At 40.0% G+C, this 19,091-nt stretch overlaps 1 protein-coding gene across 5 annotated transcripts in view; it reads left to right on the top strand.

Moving 5' to 3' along the window:
• Positions 1-18,604, top strand: part of SYT16 (synaptotagmin 16) — a 136,938-nt gene extending 118,334 nt beyond the window's left edge. For all 5 annotated transcript variants that reach the window (XM_033953082.1, XM_033953081.1, XM_033953085.1 and 2 more), the window contains 2 exons: positions 1,579-1,768; positions 17,258-18,604. In XM_033953082.1, coding sequence (XP_033808973.1) covers positions 1,579-1,768; positions 17,258-17,571 — 504 coding nt within the window. In that variant the 3' untranslated portion in view covers positions 17,572-18,604. The remainder of the gene's footprint in view (positions 1-1,578; positions 1,769-17,257) is intronic.
• Positions 18,605-19,091: the final 487 nt, after the last annotated feature.

The raw sequence follows: 19,091 nt of genomic DNA on the forward strand, positions 1-19,091 counted from the left end.
ACCTCAGTATGTGAGTGTTGGAGATTTTTTTCTCGTTTCGCTGTTCCATCACACTGAGACTCCCTCCCCCCTTCTTTAATTATTTGTATATATCTTATTGTATATGATTGTTAGTCCAGTGCCTGAAATAGAAGTTAGTTACTTTTCAGGTCCATTAGACCTTTTTTGCTGCTGTCTGTGGCTTCTGTTTTAGTATCGTGTGCAGCTTTTTTGTTACTAGTGGAGTTAGCTTTATTAAAGGACCCGATATGGACTGTGTTTCGGCAATGTGTCAGGGGTCAGCCAAATACTTTCTCCAACAGCAAAATTCTTAGGGCTATTGTTCTTTTTTTGCTGTGCTAAGTGCGAAATAACAGTAGCTATGTTGTACTGTTCCACTTCACCTAGCTTCCATAGCACCAAATCTACTGGAGCTTATCACTAGAGGGCCATTTTATAGAGAAACATGTCAAACTCAGGCAGAAGCTTTTTGTAGCTTCACCGCGCCCGTTTGATACTAAAACATCATTGTGTATAAATAAATTCAGCTTTCCTATTCAATCTGCCATTACGGTTTTGGGAATAATACTGGACCAGGGCTTGACTATGAAGAACCAGGTGGACTCTTTGGTCAGTTAGGGTTTCTTTACTCTTTGGAAGCTTCGGTCCATTAGGGTGTATTTTGATGTTTCATCATTTAGAGTTTTGGTACAGTTTCTTATACTAAACCAGATTGATTACTGCAATATTGCCTATTTGGCAATTTCCCAGAAGAATATGCAACGATTGCGAATAGTATAAATTGCTGCGATTAGGCTGATTTTTAGGTTGAAGAAATACATCACGTAACACCAATGGAGGCGCGGGTGAAGTTTACGTTTGGTTTCTTCTGTTTTAAGGCTTTGTTTGGTTTAGCTCCCAAATATATAATTGAGCTTTTCTCTTTTGCAACGAACAGACATAAGAGAAACTCACATCTGAATTTTGTTTTTCTGCCTGTTAGAGGATGTAAACTTAAAAAAAAAAAAATCATCAAAATCTTTTTTCATATCAAGCAGCGTTCTGGGGTAAGAAGGATTTAGAACAATTGCTTTTGCTTACTGACACTTATGGGGAATTTAGGAGACATCTAAAAACATATCTGTTTTCGAAGTATTTAGGCAGCTAATTCGTAAAAATTTTATTCATCATTTTAGTGTCTCTAATTATTGGCTTTTAACTTTTTAGTTCTATTCAACTTCTTTTATTGTTTTTTTAAACTATTGTAAACTGCATAGAACTTTACGGCCTTGCGGTATATAAACTGATTATTATTATTATTGTGCTGGAAATGCTTCTAAGGGCTCCTTTTACTAAGCTGGAGTAGCGTTTTTAGCGTGCGCACTACGTGGAAAAACTAACGCCAGTTCAATAGACGTGTTAGCGTCTAGTGCGTGTGGTATTGCAGTGCGCACTAAAACCGCTAGTGCAGCTTAGTAAAAGGAGTCCTAAGTTTTAATGTACAGTATTGCAATTGCAATCCTACAAATTAGAATATAATCAGTGAGTAGAAGCAAACACTACCAAAACAACTAAGGTCATTTTTTTTTTTTCTTCCAGAGTGGAGATTCTCAGGCTAGTCTGTCTGCTATCTCTCACAGTGACAGTGCTTCATCCACGCAGTCCCTGTCTCATGGTGGGGTGCCAGAACTGCTTGTGGGATTGTCTTACAATGCCACCACTGGCCGTTTATCTATAGAAATAATCAAAGGCAGTCATTTTCGAAACCTGGCTATTAATAGACCACCTGGTAAGTAACATCTTCTGACTGTGCTTTTGCATCAATAAACATGTTCTGTAAACTGGTGTATGATGAAAGCAAATGTAAAATTCAACATCTTGGCTTCTCTTGGTTCTTATGCAGTTATGCATAGATGATTTTGGTTCATACTCGTATTTACTAAATCTTAATGCATGCTAATGGGAAGCTGCGTATGCTAAATGCTGTTGCACCCATAAGAATAACATGGCGTGAGAGCAGTGCACACTGATGTTTTTAACATACACTAATGTTTAGTGAACATGAGCCTTTGTATCATGGCAGCTGTCAAATAGTTACACAGGACTAGTTTGGGGAAATATTTGGTTTAAAAATAAGTACATTTAAATATAAATGAAAAAGGAATGTGTTTAATGCATTGCTCTTTTAAAAACAAGATTTTGTAACTTTGAACAATGGTGACAAGAGTCTACCCGGCACTGAAGACACCAATTGTGCAGACCAGTGACTGATATGGCTCTATTGCACCGAGATCATCTCTTGAAGCCAGTAGAAGGCTTCAACATCAAGGGTAAAACCTCTGATGCGAGATAGAAGGAATCAATTTTTTTCTCCAATGGTTGAGTACATTTGCCTACCAAAAAAGAGTCAATGCTGTTGGCCAGAAAACGGGCTGAAGGACGACTGAAGGCCCAAAAAGGAAAAAGAAAGATATTTCAAACAAAACTCCAAGAAAATAAAATAATATCAAAGAAAGGGAAATTAATGAAGAAAATTGATACGGGAAGGCACAATAAAGGAGAAAGTAGCGCAATTGGAGGGACTCCAACAATACATGTCTTCTTAGCTTCGCGGAAAACTAAGAAGTGATGGTCCCACGAGCCAACATTGGGTGGGAATGCACTTGCGCATGTGCGGTACAGGCAGTCTTGAAACTTCTAGGAAGTTAAAGGGACAGTACACTTTTCCACTGTCCTTCCTGGGATCTATGGATGACGTCATCCATCTGTGAGAATATGCTGCCTGCTTGTCCAGGGATAACCCATTCTACACCACTCAGGATGTAGACTTCAATCGTATCCCCTCTCAGTTGTCTCTCTTCCAAATGAGCCCTTTCCTCATGAGAGGAGTTTCATCCCCTTTATCATTTTGGTCTTTCTTCTTTGACCCTTTTCTAATTCTGCTATATCTTTTTTTGATATACAATGACCAGAGCTGAATGCAATACTTAAGGTAAGGTTGCACCATGAAGCAATATAGAGGCATTATAATATTCTTGGTATTATTTACCATCCCTTTCCTAATAATTCCTAGAATCCTGTTTGCTTTTTTGGCCAGTGCCACACACTAGGCAGAAGATATCAACATATTAGCTAGATCTTTTTCTTGGGTGCTGACTCCTAAGCTAAGGACCCTAGCACCAGGTAACCATGATTTGGATTATTTTTTCCAATGTGTACCATTTTGCATTTGTTCACGTTAAATTTCATCTGCCATTTGGATGCCCAGCTTTCCAATTTCTTAATATCTTCCTGCAATTTTTCATATTTTTAACAATTTTGAATAGGTTTATGTCATCTGCAAATTGAATCACCTCACTAGTTCCAATTTCTAGATCATTAAGGGTTCCTTTTACTAAGCTGCGATAGTGGTTTTAGCGCGCGCTGAATTGCCACTTGCGCTAAACCCACGCTACGCGGCTAGAACTAACGCCAGCTCAATGCTGGCGTTAGCGTTTAGCATGCATGGCAATTCAGTGTGCGCTAAGTGCATGCTAAAACCGTTATCACAGCTTAGTAAAAGGAGCCCTAAGTTGTCTGCAAGATATCAGTATTACTTGCACAGCCCTTCAGTGGTTCAGGTCTTATTTAAGTGATCGGTACTATAATTAAAAATGCAAGATCAATATACTGACCATTTCACTGTACCTTGTAGGGTACCTCAAGGATCCATTCTTGCTCCTATTTTATTTAATATTTTTATGTCATCATTACTCACACTTGCACAATCCACAACTCCTTCACACTATTGACATCTCAATAGTACAACAAATTAGTACAACAAATTAATCAAAAACTCAATTTGATTTCTACATAGCTGTATACTAATCATTTATTGCGGAACCCTCAAAAATCCAAAGTCATGCTGTTTTGTACAAAAGATAATCAGATACTTACTTCTCCATTGATACTTTCTAATTACTTGACTTCAACTTTCAACAACATTGAAAATTTTAGGTGTTACTTTTGATTCCAAACTATCTTTCCAATCACAAATTTCCATTACTGTACAATATAGTTATTACAAATTATGGCTTATTCATTCAATATCTCACTTTCTACATCCTTCTACTATTAATATTATTGTCCATTCTTTAGTGATCAGTATATTTGACTACTGTAATTCTTTATATTACGGTACTAGACATAAAGAATGACCCTATCTACAATTACATCGAGGGCCTTGAAACAGGCTCTGAAGATTTTTCATCATCGGCGTGGCTGGATCCTTCAGGTAAAACCATCGCCATGCTGAAAAATCTTCAGAGGCCTGCTCTAGGGTTTCCTTCAGCTGACGAGTCCCTCTTTGATGTAACTTCCAGTTTCGCGTCAGAGAATCGGCCAACAGCAATCCAGTTGGTATTACCGACTGACTTTAGTGCATCTAGCCCATAGTCATGACACAGAAAATCAGTTTCCATTAGTAAGCAGAAAACCCAATCATTCAATTGTTTAAAAACACCCCAACCCTTTCCCACATATTCACCTCCCTTCCCCACTAGCCACCCAATCTTCTGCTCCCCCCTCAATGCTCCAAAAAATTGTGTCACTTATGCTAAAACATCTCCACTCCAACAAATTTGCTTGCAAAAAAGATAACTCTACACCATTTCATAATACAGAAACAGAAATACAGTATATTTTAGAATTATAGCTCGGCAAAAGAGAAGCATGGTTCAGCCTTTATGTTAAGCATCTGTCTTTGTGCCTTATCTGGTGACATGTAAACATGGGGAACACAATTTGGATAAAGAAGGGTAAATTTCACCTTATGATCAAAAAGTTGTTGTATACTTGGACAAAAGTAAAGTAATCCTGAAAAATAAGAATCTTAGCATCTTGGTATTGTAGACATGAATGATGGCGGTATTGACAATTAGTTCTTTGTGACCAAAGTTTTTACTGCACGAGGGTGAGAAGCTTCTGCAGGTCAGCCCAAGCAATGCACACACTGCACAAGTAGTGGACTCAAATGATTTTCCTACAAGAATTCTAGCATGAGCCAGCCCACTAACTCTGCATCTTTAATAGATTTGTGAATACCCAGAAAACGTAAGTTGTTACAGTGTGACCGATTTTCCAAGTCTTCATCTTCTCTGCATATCCTTTCAAGGTAGCTTTTAAAGATGAGAGCTCTGTCTAAGCAGTTCCCAACTGATCCTCCAGAGCACTTACACACTGTTCCAATTTATTAACACACTAAAATCCACAACCCATTGTGAAACGGTGTTAAAATCCTCAGCTAGGCTATTAAATTTGCATGCCCAACCGTAATGGTACAGTCTCTGCTGCTTCCGCCATCTTAGCTGCTTCAGGCCCACCACCTTCACACCTTCCCTCTCCTTATTGGATTTAGATGCCATATTAGGAGGAGATTTATGAACAAATTCAAAAATCAATAAAAGCATTGCATCAACTATAACAGAAAATTCTGAAAGAGTGACTTTATTAGTGTCCTTTGTGTTTGAGCAGGATGTTAATGTCATTTTCAGATTGTTTTTTTCGAAACTCTCAGGTGTCATTCTATGGAAAAAAAAAAGTTTGGATATTCCCAGATGTAACTAGACAAACGCAAGAGGGAAAAAAATTATTTCTTGCAATGAGACCCAAAGTGGTTTCTCGGGGAGCCTCGTTCCTATTGTCTTATTCGTTCAAATGTATGATAAAATACTTGGGGTCAAAATATGGGTTCTTTGTCTCATAGCAACTAAAAGCATTTACAGATATGAAGAAATTGGCAACTGGAAATGTTCAGAGTTAGTGAACAGTTAAGCTGTTAAATTATGCCTATATAATTGATTTATGTAATAAATAATCTCTTTAATTTTTACTTGGGCCCTCCCCACTTAATGGGGGTCTAGAAAGAGGATTGGATGATTTCCTGAAGGAAAAGGGGATTGAGAGGTACTGATAATTACTAGCGGGATGGACCTCTGGTCTGACCCAGCAGAGGCACTGCTTATGTCCTTATGTCTACGGAAGACCTTTATAAGTTACTTATATTTCTTATAGTGACTTGATGATGTGATTTTCTTCGGTATTTCTTTAACAAGAATGTTCTTTTGTGTAATTTCTAAATGCTAATAAATAAATAATAATAATTTTTAAAAAAATCAGTAAAAGCAAAATAGATTGCATTCCACCGCTGATTAAAACTAGATTGTGAAGATTACTGGGGATGGTTGGGAGCTCCCGTAGAGATGCAGCTTCCACAACTCAGCATATCACATGACCTTACCACCAGCACTTTTAAAAACTAGTAATTTCCTGTGCATCTCCCAATCAAGCCCCTCCAAAAATGAACCCCAACCAGGGCCCCCAAAGTGTGCTTTCTAACTGGAAGCTCTGCCCCCTTGAGTGTAGGCTGACCCCCAAGATCCCCTTATCCTCCTGAAGGGCCACTATATCTTAAATTTTCCCTGGTGTCTAGTGAATGGGCAGGAGCAATCTTGTCACAGGAGCCAATATTTCAAAATTATTGAGGGTGGTAAACCCAATGAAAATGCTCTCCCTGGATACAGTCAAGAGGTTTGTTCATATATTAGGGGTGCTCAAGCACTCGCAGCATCCAAAGACCTGGATCCTATCTTCACGGGCAGGGCCGCTGAAAGAAAATCGGTACAAAGGTGTATGGGACCTTATACAAAATTCTACACACACGTATATATATTATTATTTATTTCTAACAATAGTTTCTGTTCTTGGACTTCATTGGACTCCCTTGAGTTTCATAGGCCTTGGAACGATGTACCGACTGCACCCCACTCTCGGGCATGTTCATGGGTGCTGGGATCAAAGAAACCCTTATATAGAAACAGGACCCTAGCAATAGTACTGAGAGAGTACTTCTAGGGGTTCCTGGTGCCACTTTGGATCTTGATCCCTGTGAGGACAGGAGTGACTGCCTGCCCACTAGACACCAAGGAAAATTTAAAGAATGGGACTGGCCTTCAAGAGGGTGGGGGAGCTTGTGGGTGGGGGAATATACACTTGGGAGAGCACATCTTCTGGATGGGGCATACCTTGGAGGTTCCTGTTTAGGGTTAACTTTTGGGGGACTTGATTGGGGAAGGCCACTACAGGATCTTTCTGTTGGGGAGAGGCATGCGGAAGGCAACTAATTTTAATGGCTCCTTTAAGAAACAGCCTGGAAACATTGAGTCATGGCTTGGTGGTCCAAAGCTCCTGAGCCAGAGATTGGTTACCCTTGTGGAAAATCAAAGTGTGGTAAAAATCTGCCCTTTACCACATTTTACTTCCTGGCTTAACAGTTTATTTAGCTTTAACCACAATATATAACAAGCCTCTATAGAACATATATAAATTGTTCTGTCATCACTGAACAGTTGCTGAGTTAATTACTATGCAGAATGATTAATACTTCACCATTAAAAACAAATAATGCTTAAACAGTGTTTTTATTTCATTATAACAGAGTTAATTTTTGGCTAAGAATGGAATCCTAGTACAGTGTACAAAAATGTTTATTTAGCATAAAGCCTGCCATCTGTTCATCTAACACAGCATGCATGTAGGACTGAGGATTTGACAAATCCAAAAACCTTACAAGCTAGGAATCTAGTTCTCCCTCCTTCCCCCTTTCACACTTGGAAAATGTGTAGGAGTACTTGCATTTGACTAAGCCAGATTTTTTTAAAAAAATTTCCAAATATCCCCAGAAGCACAAAAAATTTTGACTTAAGGACCCAAAATTTCAAGTCTGTATGAAAAACAGGTGATGATCTTTATTTACAGTACTCACACAAAAGAAAAATACTTTGTGAATATGTGAGAACATTATAAGCACACTCATTTGTAAAAAATTATACAAATTCAAATTAAAAAATGTATAATTCTTACAAACTAGCGCTGGCTTTTAGAAAGCTGTGGCATGGTTTCCACCATGGGCCGCCGAGGTAAATTCTCTGATGCTCATAGAATTCCTTTGAGGTTCGGAGCATTTACCTGCCAGCCCGTGGTAGAAGCCTCTACTGCAATTTTGTAAAAGGAGCCCTAGGTATTTGCATGCCCCTGTAAAAGTACTGAAACTCTATTAGGTTGGGATAAAGGAGGAAAGTGTGGCACAGCGGAGAGTGTGGTACAGTGGTTAGAGCTACAGTCTCAGCACCCTAAGGTTGTGGGTTCAAACCCTAAGCTGATCCCTGGGCAAGTCACTTAATCTTCCACTACCCCAGGTACATTAGATAGATTGTGAGCCCACTGGTACAGATAGGGAAAATGCCTGAAGTACCTGTATGTATACTGCTTTGAGTTGTGGTTGTAAAACTACAAAAAGGCGGTATACAAGTCCCAATCCCTTTCCCTATATTGTGGCACACTGATTCTCAACCCAGTCCTTGGGATACATTCAGAATTTCAGTATAACCATAATAAATATGCATGAGATAAATCTGCATAAAGTAGAGGGATTCTATGTAAATCCATCTGTGCACATTTGTGGTGATATCTTTACACCATTATTCATAGAAACATGATGGCAGATAAAGTCCAAATGGCCCATCCAATCTGCCCATCTGCAATATCCACTATCTCCTCCTCTCCCCAAGAGATCCCATGTGCCTATCCCACTTTCTTGAATTGTTTCCATCACCTCTATCGGGAAACTATTCCACGCATCTACCACCCTTTCTGTATAAATGTGTTTCCTTTGTGTGAGGGAGTGTGTAGAATGCCAGGTTTGTTAGTGGCCCCCACAATATATGGTTGGTGGCGCCCATACAAACGCCAGGTCCCAGGTTCAGTTCCCTCACAGATGATTCACCAGGAAGTAGAATCAAAGAGGCACAGCCAGAGGTGATTGCATAAAGAATATATTATAGAAATAGGCTTACAGAAAAGTAGTATTCATAGGCATTACAACAATTAAGCATTACAATTAAGTAGAGAGCAAAGCAGTTTCCCTGCCTTACATAGTTCAGAGGCAAAGAGACAGAGAGTCTGAAGTTCTAGGGAGAGCCAGAGAGAGAGAAAGGGGGATGGGGTGATAGTCTAAGTTTCGGGTTCCAGAGATCGGCCAGAGAGAGAGAGGGAAAGAAAGAAAGAACAAGAGAGTCAAGACCCAAGAGCCAAGAGATAGATAGATAGATTTTTGTGTGTTGCAGAGAGGAGGCTTTTATAGCTTGGAATCTTATTCTGAATATAGAAAACTATTGAGCTTCAATAGAAGTTAAATCTCCCCCTCCTTAGTAAACTTGTGCTAGACAGCCGAAGAATAGGCTATGGTCATATATGTATTTCTAGTCTGTCTCTGATAATAGTTTCTGATTAACTTTAGTTATCTGTGCACCTGGACCCATTGTCCTAAGCAACCTCTTAATCAGACATTAAAACATTAACACCTTTTAGCTAATCATGATTCAATCAGGGCTACTTAAAACATATCAATCAGGGTTACTTAAAACAGTCTCCCTGCCCTCAGGGTCTATCTGCATTCACATGCCAGAGTCAGATTGATATAATTTCCCATAGGCCTTCGCTGACATAAGTAATGCCAACTAAAAATGCGATAGCTATGCTGACATAGGACACTACCCCTTCCCCTGCTGATTACTCCCTCACATTGTCAGAACCACCTTAAGATAGATAGCTCCTCCTTAGGAGGAAGTAACATGGGTAGAAGGAGATAGGGAAGCAGCTGCCAGGAAGTATATAAGGCAGGGCCAGAACTAGGTTAGAGAAGTCTAGGGAAGTAGGAGGAAGATGTGGTCCCAGCTTAAACATCCAGATACTCTGTTTGGCTGAGGTAATCCAATTCTTTGTACTAACTACATGTGGGCCCTGTTCTAAGGTCTGGCTAGGACCAGACCTTGCTACCTGTGTGGCAAAAGACTTTTTACAGGCTGTGTTTGGGGTGTGGCAGTACAACTCCAGGCTCAGCTCAAGATTTTTGTTTGTCAAATCAAGAGACAGGTTTTTTTGTGTGTGTCCGATCCTGTGAAGCAACAGTATTCAGGGAGTGTTTTAAGGCCAATAAAGAACTTTTCTGCACTATTGCTGAGCGAGTCTAGCTGTGTGTTTCCAGGCCCAAAAACTCAAACCCCACTCATGCTGTTACACGTAGGCTCAGGTATAATCTGTTACCTCTTAACTTCATCATATGCCCTCTCATTCTGGAGCTTTCTTTCAAATGAGATTCACCTCATATGCATTTATGTTATGTAGGTATTTAAATGTCTCTATCATATCTTCCCTCTCCTGCCTTGCCACACAAAACACACCAGTATGTTTTGTGTGTCTCCCGCGGCACACAAAACATAGTGATCGCGGCTCGAGGCATCCAGGAAGTAAGCAACATCGATGCGATGATGTCACGCACATGCATGTCAACATGTTTATTTATTTTTAAAATTTCTATACTGTTTTTATCCAAAACGGTTTACAATGAGTTACATACGTAAAATGTTAGAAGTCTATGCAAAATAAGAAATAAAACAAAGGCCCTCCAGACGGGCCCTGAGACGCCAGTGGGAGGGTGTCAGCAGGGAAGATGTGCAGAGAGAAGGAGAGGCACTGGTGCCGGCTGATTGCCTACAGGATGTGCCTGTTGTCGCCAGAGGCATGTCCTGTAGGCAGTCAGTCAGCACTGGCGCCTCTCCTTCTCCCTAGTGTCTCACTGCGGCACACAGTTTGTGATACACTGATGCAGACCATCAACCATTTTAGTAGCCTTCCTCCGGACCCTGCTCAGTCTGTGTGCCAGGCTGTTGCAAGCTATGTGGCTCAGAGGTCCATTCCATGAAAGGAGTGCCCACTACCACATCCCCACAGCCTCCTGACACAAGGGGTAGAATCTCATACCCCTCTGCTTATTCACATAAAACACTGCAACCTAGGTGTCTGAATGAGAATTATTTGATTCTGAAGCCAATCTCCGAAAGCCTTTAGAACATTTTAAATAGCCTTTAGCTCCAGGAGATTGACATGGAGTTCTGTCTCCCGAGCCAACTATGCTCCTTGTGTGTAAAGCCTATCAACATGAGCTCCCCATCACAAGACATATTTATTCAGGCATGCCTTTTTTTGTAGCGGGGTGTAACTGGTAGGAGTCTCTCCTGTCCAGTTAAATTCTTTTGAATATTGACTCCTATATTTTTAATGTTTCCATATACACTGCAGCAGTGTCCTAGACCTGCCCAAACTACAGCCCTGGAAATGTCTATGCAGAGTTAATGTAAAAGTATGCATACTCTTTCTGTGTGTCTACTTTTTACATATGTAACAGACTGAATGCAATTTTATAAGAGCCTCTTTCTATATTGAAAACAGGCTTTTCCTATAGAAAACGTTTTATAAACTTTCCCTCTACAATATGAAAAATGTGAAAGGGTATGAAATGCTCTCATATAAGGAATGGAATGGAGAGAGCCACTGGGACCATGGCCTGACCAACTTTTGCCCCACAAAGCAGCTAGGAAGCTTGAGGACTGAGCCAGAGATTATTTTGTTCAGCTCCTCTAATAAAAAAGGTATTCCACTGTCTTTGGTATGTAAACTTGTTCAAGTCTGTATTTTTGTATATTAAAATGACTTTTTAAAAAAATTCACACATACGGTAGAAATCTTTAGTGTGAAAAATCAACAACTTTCTGAAGGATTTAATACACAAAATAGGTTTTAATTTTGTCTCTATAAAGTAATACTTCAGCCTAGCTAAAGTAAAGTAACTATTGTCAGAGTATGTTTAACTTCTTGCTTCATTCTGTCAGACTTAAATGGAAGAAGGAACCTATTATTGATAGACCAGTTCAAACCCTTTTCTTCTTTACATAGCCCCTATATGAAAATATGCCGTGAGAAGCAAAAACATTCAACTCATATGAACCAGAAAACAATAAAACTATCAAGCATATGGAGAGAAAATTCACTTTGTGCTTGATTTCAAGTTTACAGCACAATAAAAACAAAAGATGAGATAGATTTTATTCTGCAAGAATTGAGCACTGATGGTTGTACAACAGTGAAAATTCACATCCTCTTGATTGTCAGTTTTCTCCCAGCTTTTTATTTTTGAACACACTGAAAAGCAGAGCCCTCATTTTGAGGCAGGGAAATGTTTTCACACCAGAAGTATAATTTCACACCTTGTGTTTTGCAGCAGCCAGATAACACATCTAACTGGAACAGAAAAGGTCAAGAAGGGAAAGATGATTATAGACTGCAATTCATTACTTCATTTTTGGCTACAATACATGAAATCAGGATTTACTTTTTTTTAGATTCAATTGAAATGTGAGTGGTACACACCAAAATGCACAAAATGATAACAGTTTATGGGGATTAACAGGCACAAAATGACATCCTCCTTTGAAACTAATTTGTCTTTTGTACAGAAATTATGCAGTTCTTCGAGCTACCGAGACCTTCCTTTCACATCCAAATGAAAGATAATATAAAAAGACCAGTTTGAATTAAGAGTAAGATATTTATCATGTACATTTACTGGGATCCAGTAATAGCTCTTCACAGAATTATGGGGTGTACTGTGGCAATCAGTACACAGAACTATAAATCTGGTCTGATTTCCCCCTTTACCACTCATAGTTTGAGTATGAGGAATTTACTTAACCTTGCAATGCTTGAATTTAGATTATAAACACTGAGGGCTCTTTTTACAAAGCTTCGATAGCAGTTTTAGTGCGTGCTTAGCGTGCGCTGAATTGCCACGCACACTAGACCTTGACGCCAGCATTGAGCTGGCATTAGTTCTAGCCGCGTAGCGCGGGTTTAGCGCACGCTAAAATCCTGCGTGCCCTAAAAATGCTATCGCAGCTTAGTAAAAAGAGCCCTATATAGCAGGGATTCTGAAAATGATCCTGTGGTGGCTGTGCACTGATGATGAGATAGCTGTTCCCCAGCTACTGTATTTCCCTATGCCAGGGGTGGGGAACTCCGGTCCTCGAGGGCCGTAATCCAGTCGGGTTTTCAGGATTTCCCCAATGAATATGCATGAGATCTATTTGCATGCACTGCTTTCAATGCATATTCATTGGGGAAATCCTGAAAACCTTGACTGGATTAAGGCCCTCGAGGACCGGAGTTCCCCACCCCTGCCCTATACTCTGTGTAAATTTGATTCTTCCTCTCTTTGTCCTATCTGTCCGCTATAGAAACATAACGGCAGATAAAGGCCAAATGGCCTATCCAGTCTGCCCAGCCAAACATCCACTATCTCCTCTCCCTAAGAGATTCCACATGCCTTTCCCATGCTATCTTGAATTCAGATGTAGTCTTCATTCCTACCACCTCCATCAGGAGACTATTCCATTCATCTACCACAATTTCTGTAAAGACGATTTTTCTTACATTAATCCTGAGCCTATCACCTCTTAACTTCATCCTATGCCCTCTCCTCCGGAGTTTTCCTTCATTTGAAAAAGACTCATCTCCTGTACATTAATGCCACAGAGATATATATTTAAACGTCTCTATCATATCCCCTATCTCCCATCATTCCTCCAGAGTAACATAGAAACATAGAAAATGACGGCAGAAAAGGGCCATAGCCCATCAAGTCTGCCCACTCCAACAACCCTCCCCCAATGTACACTCTATCAATCGTCCCCAAGCTGCCCTCCTCTATGCTACCCTTGTAGGGATCCGACATGGGCATCCCATTTATTCTTAAAATCTTGTATGCTGCTGGCTACGATCACCTGCTCCAGGAGCTCGTTCCAATGATCTACCACTCTTTCAGTGAAGAAGTACTTCCTGGTATCCCCATGAAATTTCCCCCCCCCCCTGATTTTCAGCAAATGTCCGGTCTCTAAGTCTGTCCCCATACGATTTATGACAAAGCCCCCTAACCAATTTTATGTTCAAATCTATTTTATTAAGCAAGTACAACAGCAAGTACAACAGCAGTAGAAAACAGGGTATACAATTTCACCCAACAACCGCGGAGGACTGGACTCTGATGTCCTCCACGATCAAGCAATACCCCCACCCCACATAGAGAAACCCCCTCCCTCCCCCCCACCCTCCCCTCCCCACCCCCCCAAAGAAACATACAGCCCTCAAGCAGGGAACATCAATGGCAAATAGATGCACGGAATCAAAGGTGGAGTCTGTTCAAGATACGGCTACGACTCTCAGGGGTCAAAATGTTCAAGTATGGAGTCCAAGTGTTAACAAAGTCTCTGCTCCGGCGACGAGAAGAACAGGCCAAACGGGCCTCCCAGCCCATAAGTTCGTGAAGTCGATTCCTCCAATGCCAAAAGGAGAAAGCCAGCAACATTAAATACATTTCTTCCCCAAAATAAAACATTTACTAAGAAATAATTTTTCAGAAGAAGTATACATGGACAGGAAGGAAAACTGGGCAAACAACATAGAAAGCACTGAGACCGGCACAGGTGTCTGCACCAGGCCCTGTAAAAAGGAGGCCAGCGCCTTCCAAAAGGCCTGAATCCCCTCACAGCTCCAGATACTATGAAAGTAAGAATTAACTTCCACCGAACAGCGAACGCATAACTGAGTGCCAATACAACCCATATAGTAAGCCTGACTTTGGGAAGCATAGGCCCTCAGGACAGTGCGATAGTGACATTCACGTAATTCAGCACTATATACCAGGCCCGCAGAACGTTTCAGGATCTTCAACAAAAAATTGTCCCCCAAGTCCCTGCCCAAGTCACGCTGCCAAGCCTCCAACCCCTAACCAATTTTATAGCAGCCCTCTGGACTAATTCCATCCTAGTAATATGGTTTTGAAAGGGGGAGTCTCCAAAATTGCATATAATATTCCAAATGGGGCCTCACCAGAGACTTATACAACAGCATTATCACCTCCCTTTCCCTACTGGCCATTCCCCTCCTTATGCATCCAAGCATTCTGACCATCACCTTTTCTACCTATTTTGCTACTCTGAGATCATCAGACACAATCATCTCCAAGTCCTGATCTACACACAGAAGTACTTCACCTCCTATACCATACTGTTCTCCTAGATTTTTACAGCCCAAGTGCATGGCCCTGCATTTTTTTTTTTAGAATTAAATCATAGTTGCCAATTACTAGGCCATTCTTCAAGCTTCATCTAATCCTGTCTCATATTATCCACACCCTCTGGAGTGTCTACCTTATTAGAGAGCTTGGTATTATCCACATAAAGACAAACTTTGCCAGACAGTCTTTCTGCAGTATCACTCACAAAGATGTTAAGAGTTGGCCCAAGGACAGATCCCTGCGGTACTCCACTAACATCCTTATTCTCTGAGCAAACTCCATTTATGACTCCCCTTTCTCTCCTTCCACTTAACCAGCTTTTAATCCAGTTTGTCACTTGGGGCCTAAACCGCATACATTCAGTTTATCAGTTACCTATGCTAAAGTCCATGTGCACTATATCTAGCACCCCTCCCATATCCAACTGTTTGATTACCCAGTCAAAGAAATCAATCAGATTTATCTGACAAGACCTGCCTTTTGTAAAACCATGCTTTCTTGGCTCCTGCAGTCCATTTGGTTCTAGAAATCTCACTATCCTCCACTTAAGAAGTGTTTCCATTGGTTTACTCACTACAGAGGTCAGACTAACTGACCTGTAATTCCCAACCTCATCCTTACTTCCGATGTATGCAGAGGGACAACATCTGCTTTTCTCCAGTCCTCTGGGACCACACCAAACTCTAAGGAAGCATTAAAAAGATGAGACAATGGAGCCGTCAGAACCTCTGAATTCCTTGAGTACCATGGATGTATCCAGTCAGGCCCCATCGCTTTGTCTACTTTTAATTTAGCTAGTTCCTCACCAACAGTCTTCTGAGAATCCTTCCCAGTCTACTACACATCCATTCCCATTTGCATTCGTTTTATGCGGTCCTACCCCCGGTCTTTCTACATACATGGCATTCAAAAAGTTGGTGAATATGAGACTCAGAAAGCTATCAAGGGTGGAAATCCAACTTTAAAGATGCTATAGCCCACACCAAGGCAAGAGATGAAACTGATAATGGCTGATGAGACATATCTAACATTGCCCATACTATCTCATGGGTCTCTTAACTTGTAAACCGTCTTGAATTTGTTCTGGATAAGTGCGACAGAAATTCAGATTAGATTAGAGTTTAAAAATATTGTGCTGCTATTAGTAATAATAATAATAGCAATTCTCTAGTTACTGTGCATATTCTGCTTAAGTGTACATATATGGGGGCCGATATTCAGCCCATGGCAGTAAGTGGCTTGGGCATGTTCAACCCTTTGGCATTAAGTATCCAGGTTAATGTAGCAATTTAGAAATTAACCAGGCACCAGATGATACTGAGACCAGTGCCTGGTTAACTCAATGGACAAAGATAACAGTATTTCAGCTGCCTAGCTTAATCCGCTCACTTAACCAGTTAATTGACTGAATATTACTGCTAACTTTTTAAAATGTTGGTTCTGCCCCTATCCTAGCTGATTAGTGGTTTGACAGTTAGTGGGGATATTTGCAAGGATTTTTTTTTTATATATAGTATAAATCCACAGATGTTCCTAGACATTTTCTTTGAGTACTTTTTTTCTTCTGATAACTGATTCCACGCCCACTATATATTGGTTTCCAGTTCTACCTCGTTGTCTTTTCAGCACTCTCTGCCACATCCTTTCAAAATGGCATGCTCAAGTACTGCTTGCTGGCTGGCAGTGACAGTCACAGTAGTGCGATCATCTTTTCTCCCATTCTGGCTCAGAGTGGACTCACTCTGAGCACATCCAAGACTGTCAAGCTCTGATGGATTGGGATGGTCTGTACTTTCATGCTGCTCCCCGAAGTGAGGAATTTACATTTTACTCCATGCTCTAAAGAGAATTGATCTAGTGTAGAAAATAATCTACAGCCTCCCTATTGTTCCAAAGAATTATAGATCATAATTAATCTTAATTCTTAGGACATTAGAACACATACTGCAGCCATTTTACTGGTATTTATGTGGTTCCTGATCTGTGCCAAAGAAGAGGACTTATTCTCTGAGATAATATTGATCGCATTCTTTTTTTTTTTCTAAAGGTGAATGAAATTCTCTTTTAATGATGTAGGGAATTCTCAGAAATCATAAACACTGTCATGTGCATAAAAATGTTGCCTCCACCACTGAAATTTAAATAAAAGAAGGAAAGAGAAGATGTTATTTTTCAACAAACTGCAATAACAGTAAACAAATTGTAAATTCAGAATGCCATTGTGAAGATCTTTGTTTGGTAACTAATTCCATTTCTCTCTCTTTTATGGACCAGATACATATGGAAAACTTTCTCTTCTGAACTCTGTGGGTCAAGAGATGTCTCGATGTAAGACATCTATTCGACGAGGCCAGCCAAACCCGGTGTACAAGGAAACCTTCATTTTTCAGGTTGCTCTTTTCCAACTTTCTGATGTCACGCTGATGATTTCAATATACAACAGACGCAGCATGAAGCGCAAGGAGATGATTGGATGGATTTCTCTAGGTCAAAACAGCAGTGGAGATGAAGAACAAAATCATTGGCTTGAAATGAAAGAATCAAAGGGTCAGCAGGTATGCCGATGGCATACTCTATTAGAATCCTGAAAGTCAGTCCATACCTACAATTCAGGGACTGTAAAAGTGTTCTTCCATGGTCTTCAGTGTGGTGTGCTAACCAACAGATAACAGGAATAAATAAACTAGCAACTTATATTTTTTTATGCTATTACCTATTTTATAATTAAAAGGCATTAACAGAGCTTATGATGTAAATTTTCATATAAATTGTTCACTAGTTATGTGATCACTGGTAAAGGAGTTAGAAAAGACTGCTTGCATCGCTCACTTGGCTGACTTTTGAGGGGCTGGATGACTAAGAACTGCTTTCACTATTTCATGGATTTAATCTATATTTACTGCTATTTACTTTTGCCTTCAAGTATGATATTTACAAATAGTCTTGATACACAGATACTATTTACGATAATTCACAATTGCATGTAACAGAATCTGTCTTTTATGCCAGTGTTTTTAATGATTTGGAATGAATATTTGATACTATTTCAGACTGAATAATATATTTTCAGGTAGCATGGACACAGTAAACAAATTTGTTAAATTTTCAGTGCATTTGAGTTGTTTTTGTCCTATGGTATTTAGATTACAATAACCTGCTAAAGTATACTATTTCCCCTTTTACCCTCATTATTTAAACTCTTGATCCCAGATGATATTAAGGATGGGCAACTGGAAATTTTTCATTTCATGTTGTTTCCCAAGTCATTTCTGGGAATGTTCATTCTGTTAGTTTATTTTCTGGCCATTTGTTAATTATGGGAACTATGTCACTGAGTGTGCAAAATCTTTGCAAAGGAGGCACACTCTTTTCCTGATAGTGTGTGCACCCGAGATGCTTCATGCATACGTAATGGTGAGCACATGTAAGAGTGAACTAGTGTTTAGAGCTGCTGCCTCAACTCCCTGAGGTTGGGAGTCCAATTCCAGCCTATTCCCAGTGACCCTGGGCAAGTCACTTAACCCTCAATTGCTCCAGGTACCACAGTTAGATTGTGAGCCTACCTGGACAGACAGGGAAACTACTTGAGTACCTGATTACTATTCAATGTATTGTAAACTGCTTTGGGTGAATCTCTTCATGAAAAGGTGGCTAATAAATCCAAATAAATATATGCACTATCCAGAAAAGAGTGTACACTGTTATTGATGAAAGAAAAAAACATAAAATTTCAATTGTTTTAATGACAGCCCATCCTTAGATGGCATGTTCAGGAGGCAGGAATACTCACAGTCCTGAGAGCTAAAAAGAAGTCTTTTCCAAAGTTATTCTTCATCACCATTGTGTTACCAATGTTTTCCTCTTTTCCCAGTCTCAAGTGTGTCATCTCTGTTAATTAACATGAGGCCTACCCAATTCAGAGGTTTACTTACTAACTACGCAGGATTTTATTTACATATTGCATGCTTTAAATGGGAAAATACTATTATTATGAGGGGCCGCTGAAAAGTTCTCAGCCCAACCGAGAAGAAAATGATTTGGAGTCATGAAACTTACAAGTTAGCCCACACTTTTCATGTCATATTATTGAAATGAAGTGTCAAGAAAA

This window comes from Geotrypetes seraphini, chromosome 7 (assembly GCF_902459505.1).
Source record: "Geotrypetes seraphini chromosome 7, aGeoSer1.1, whole genome shotgun sequence".
NCBI lineage: Eukaryota > Metazoa > Chordata > Amphibia > Gymnophiona > Dermophiidae > Geotrypetes > Geotrypetes seraphini.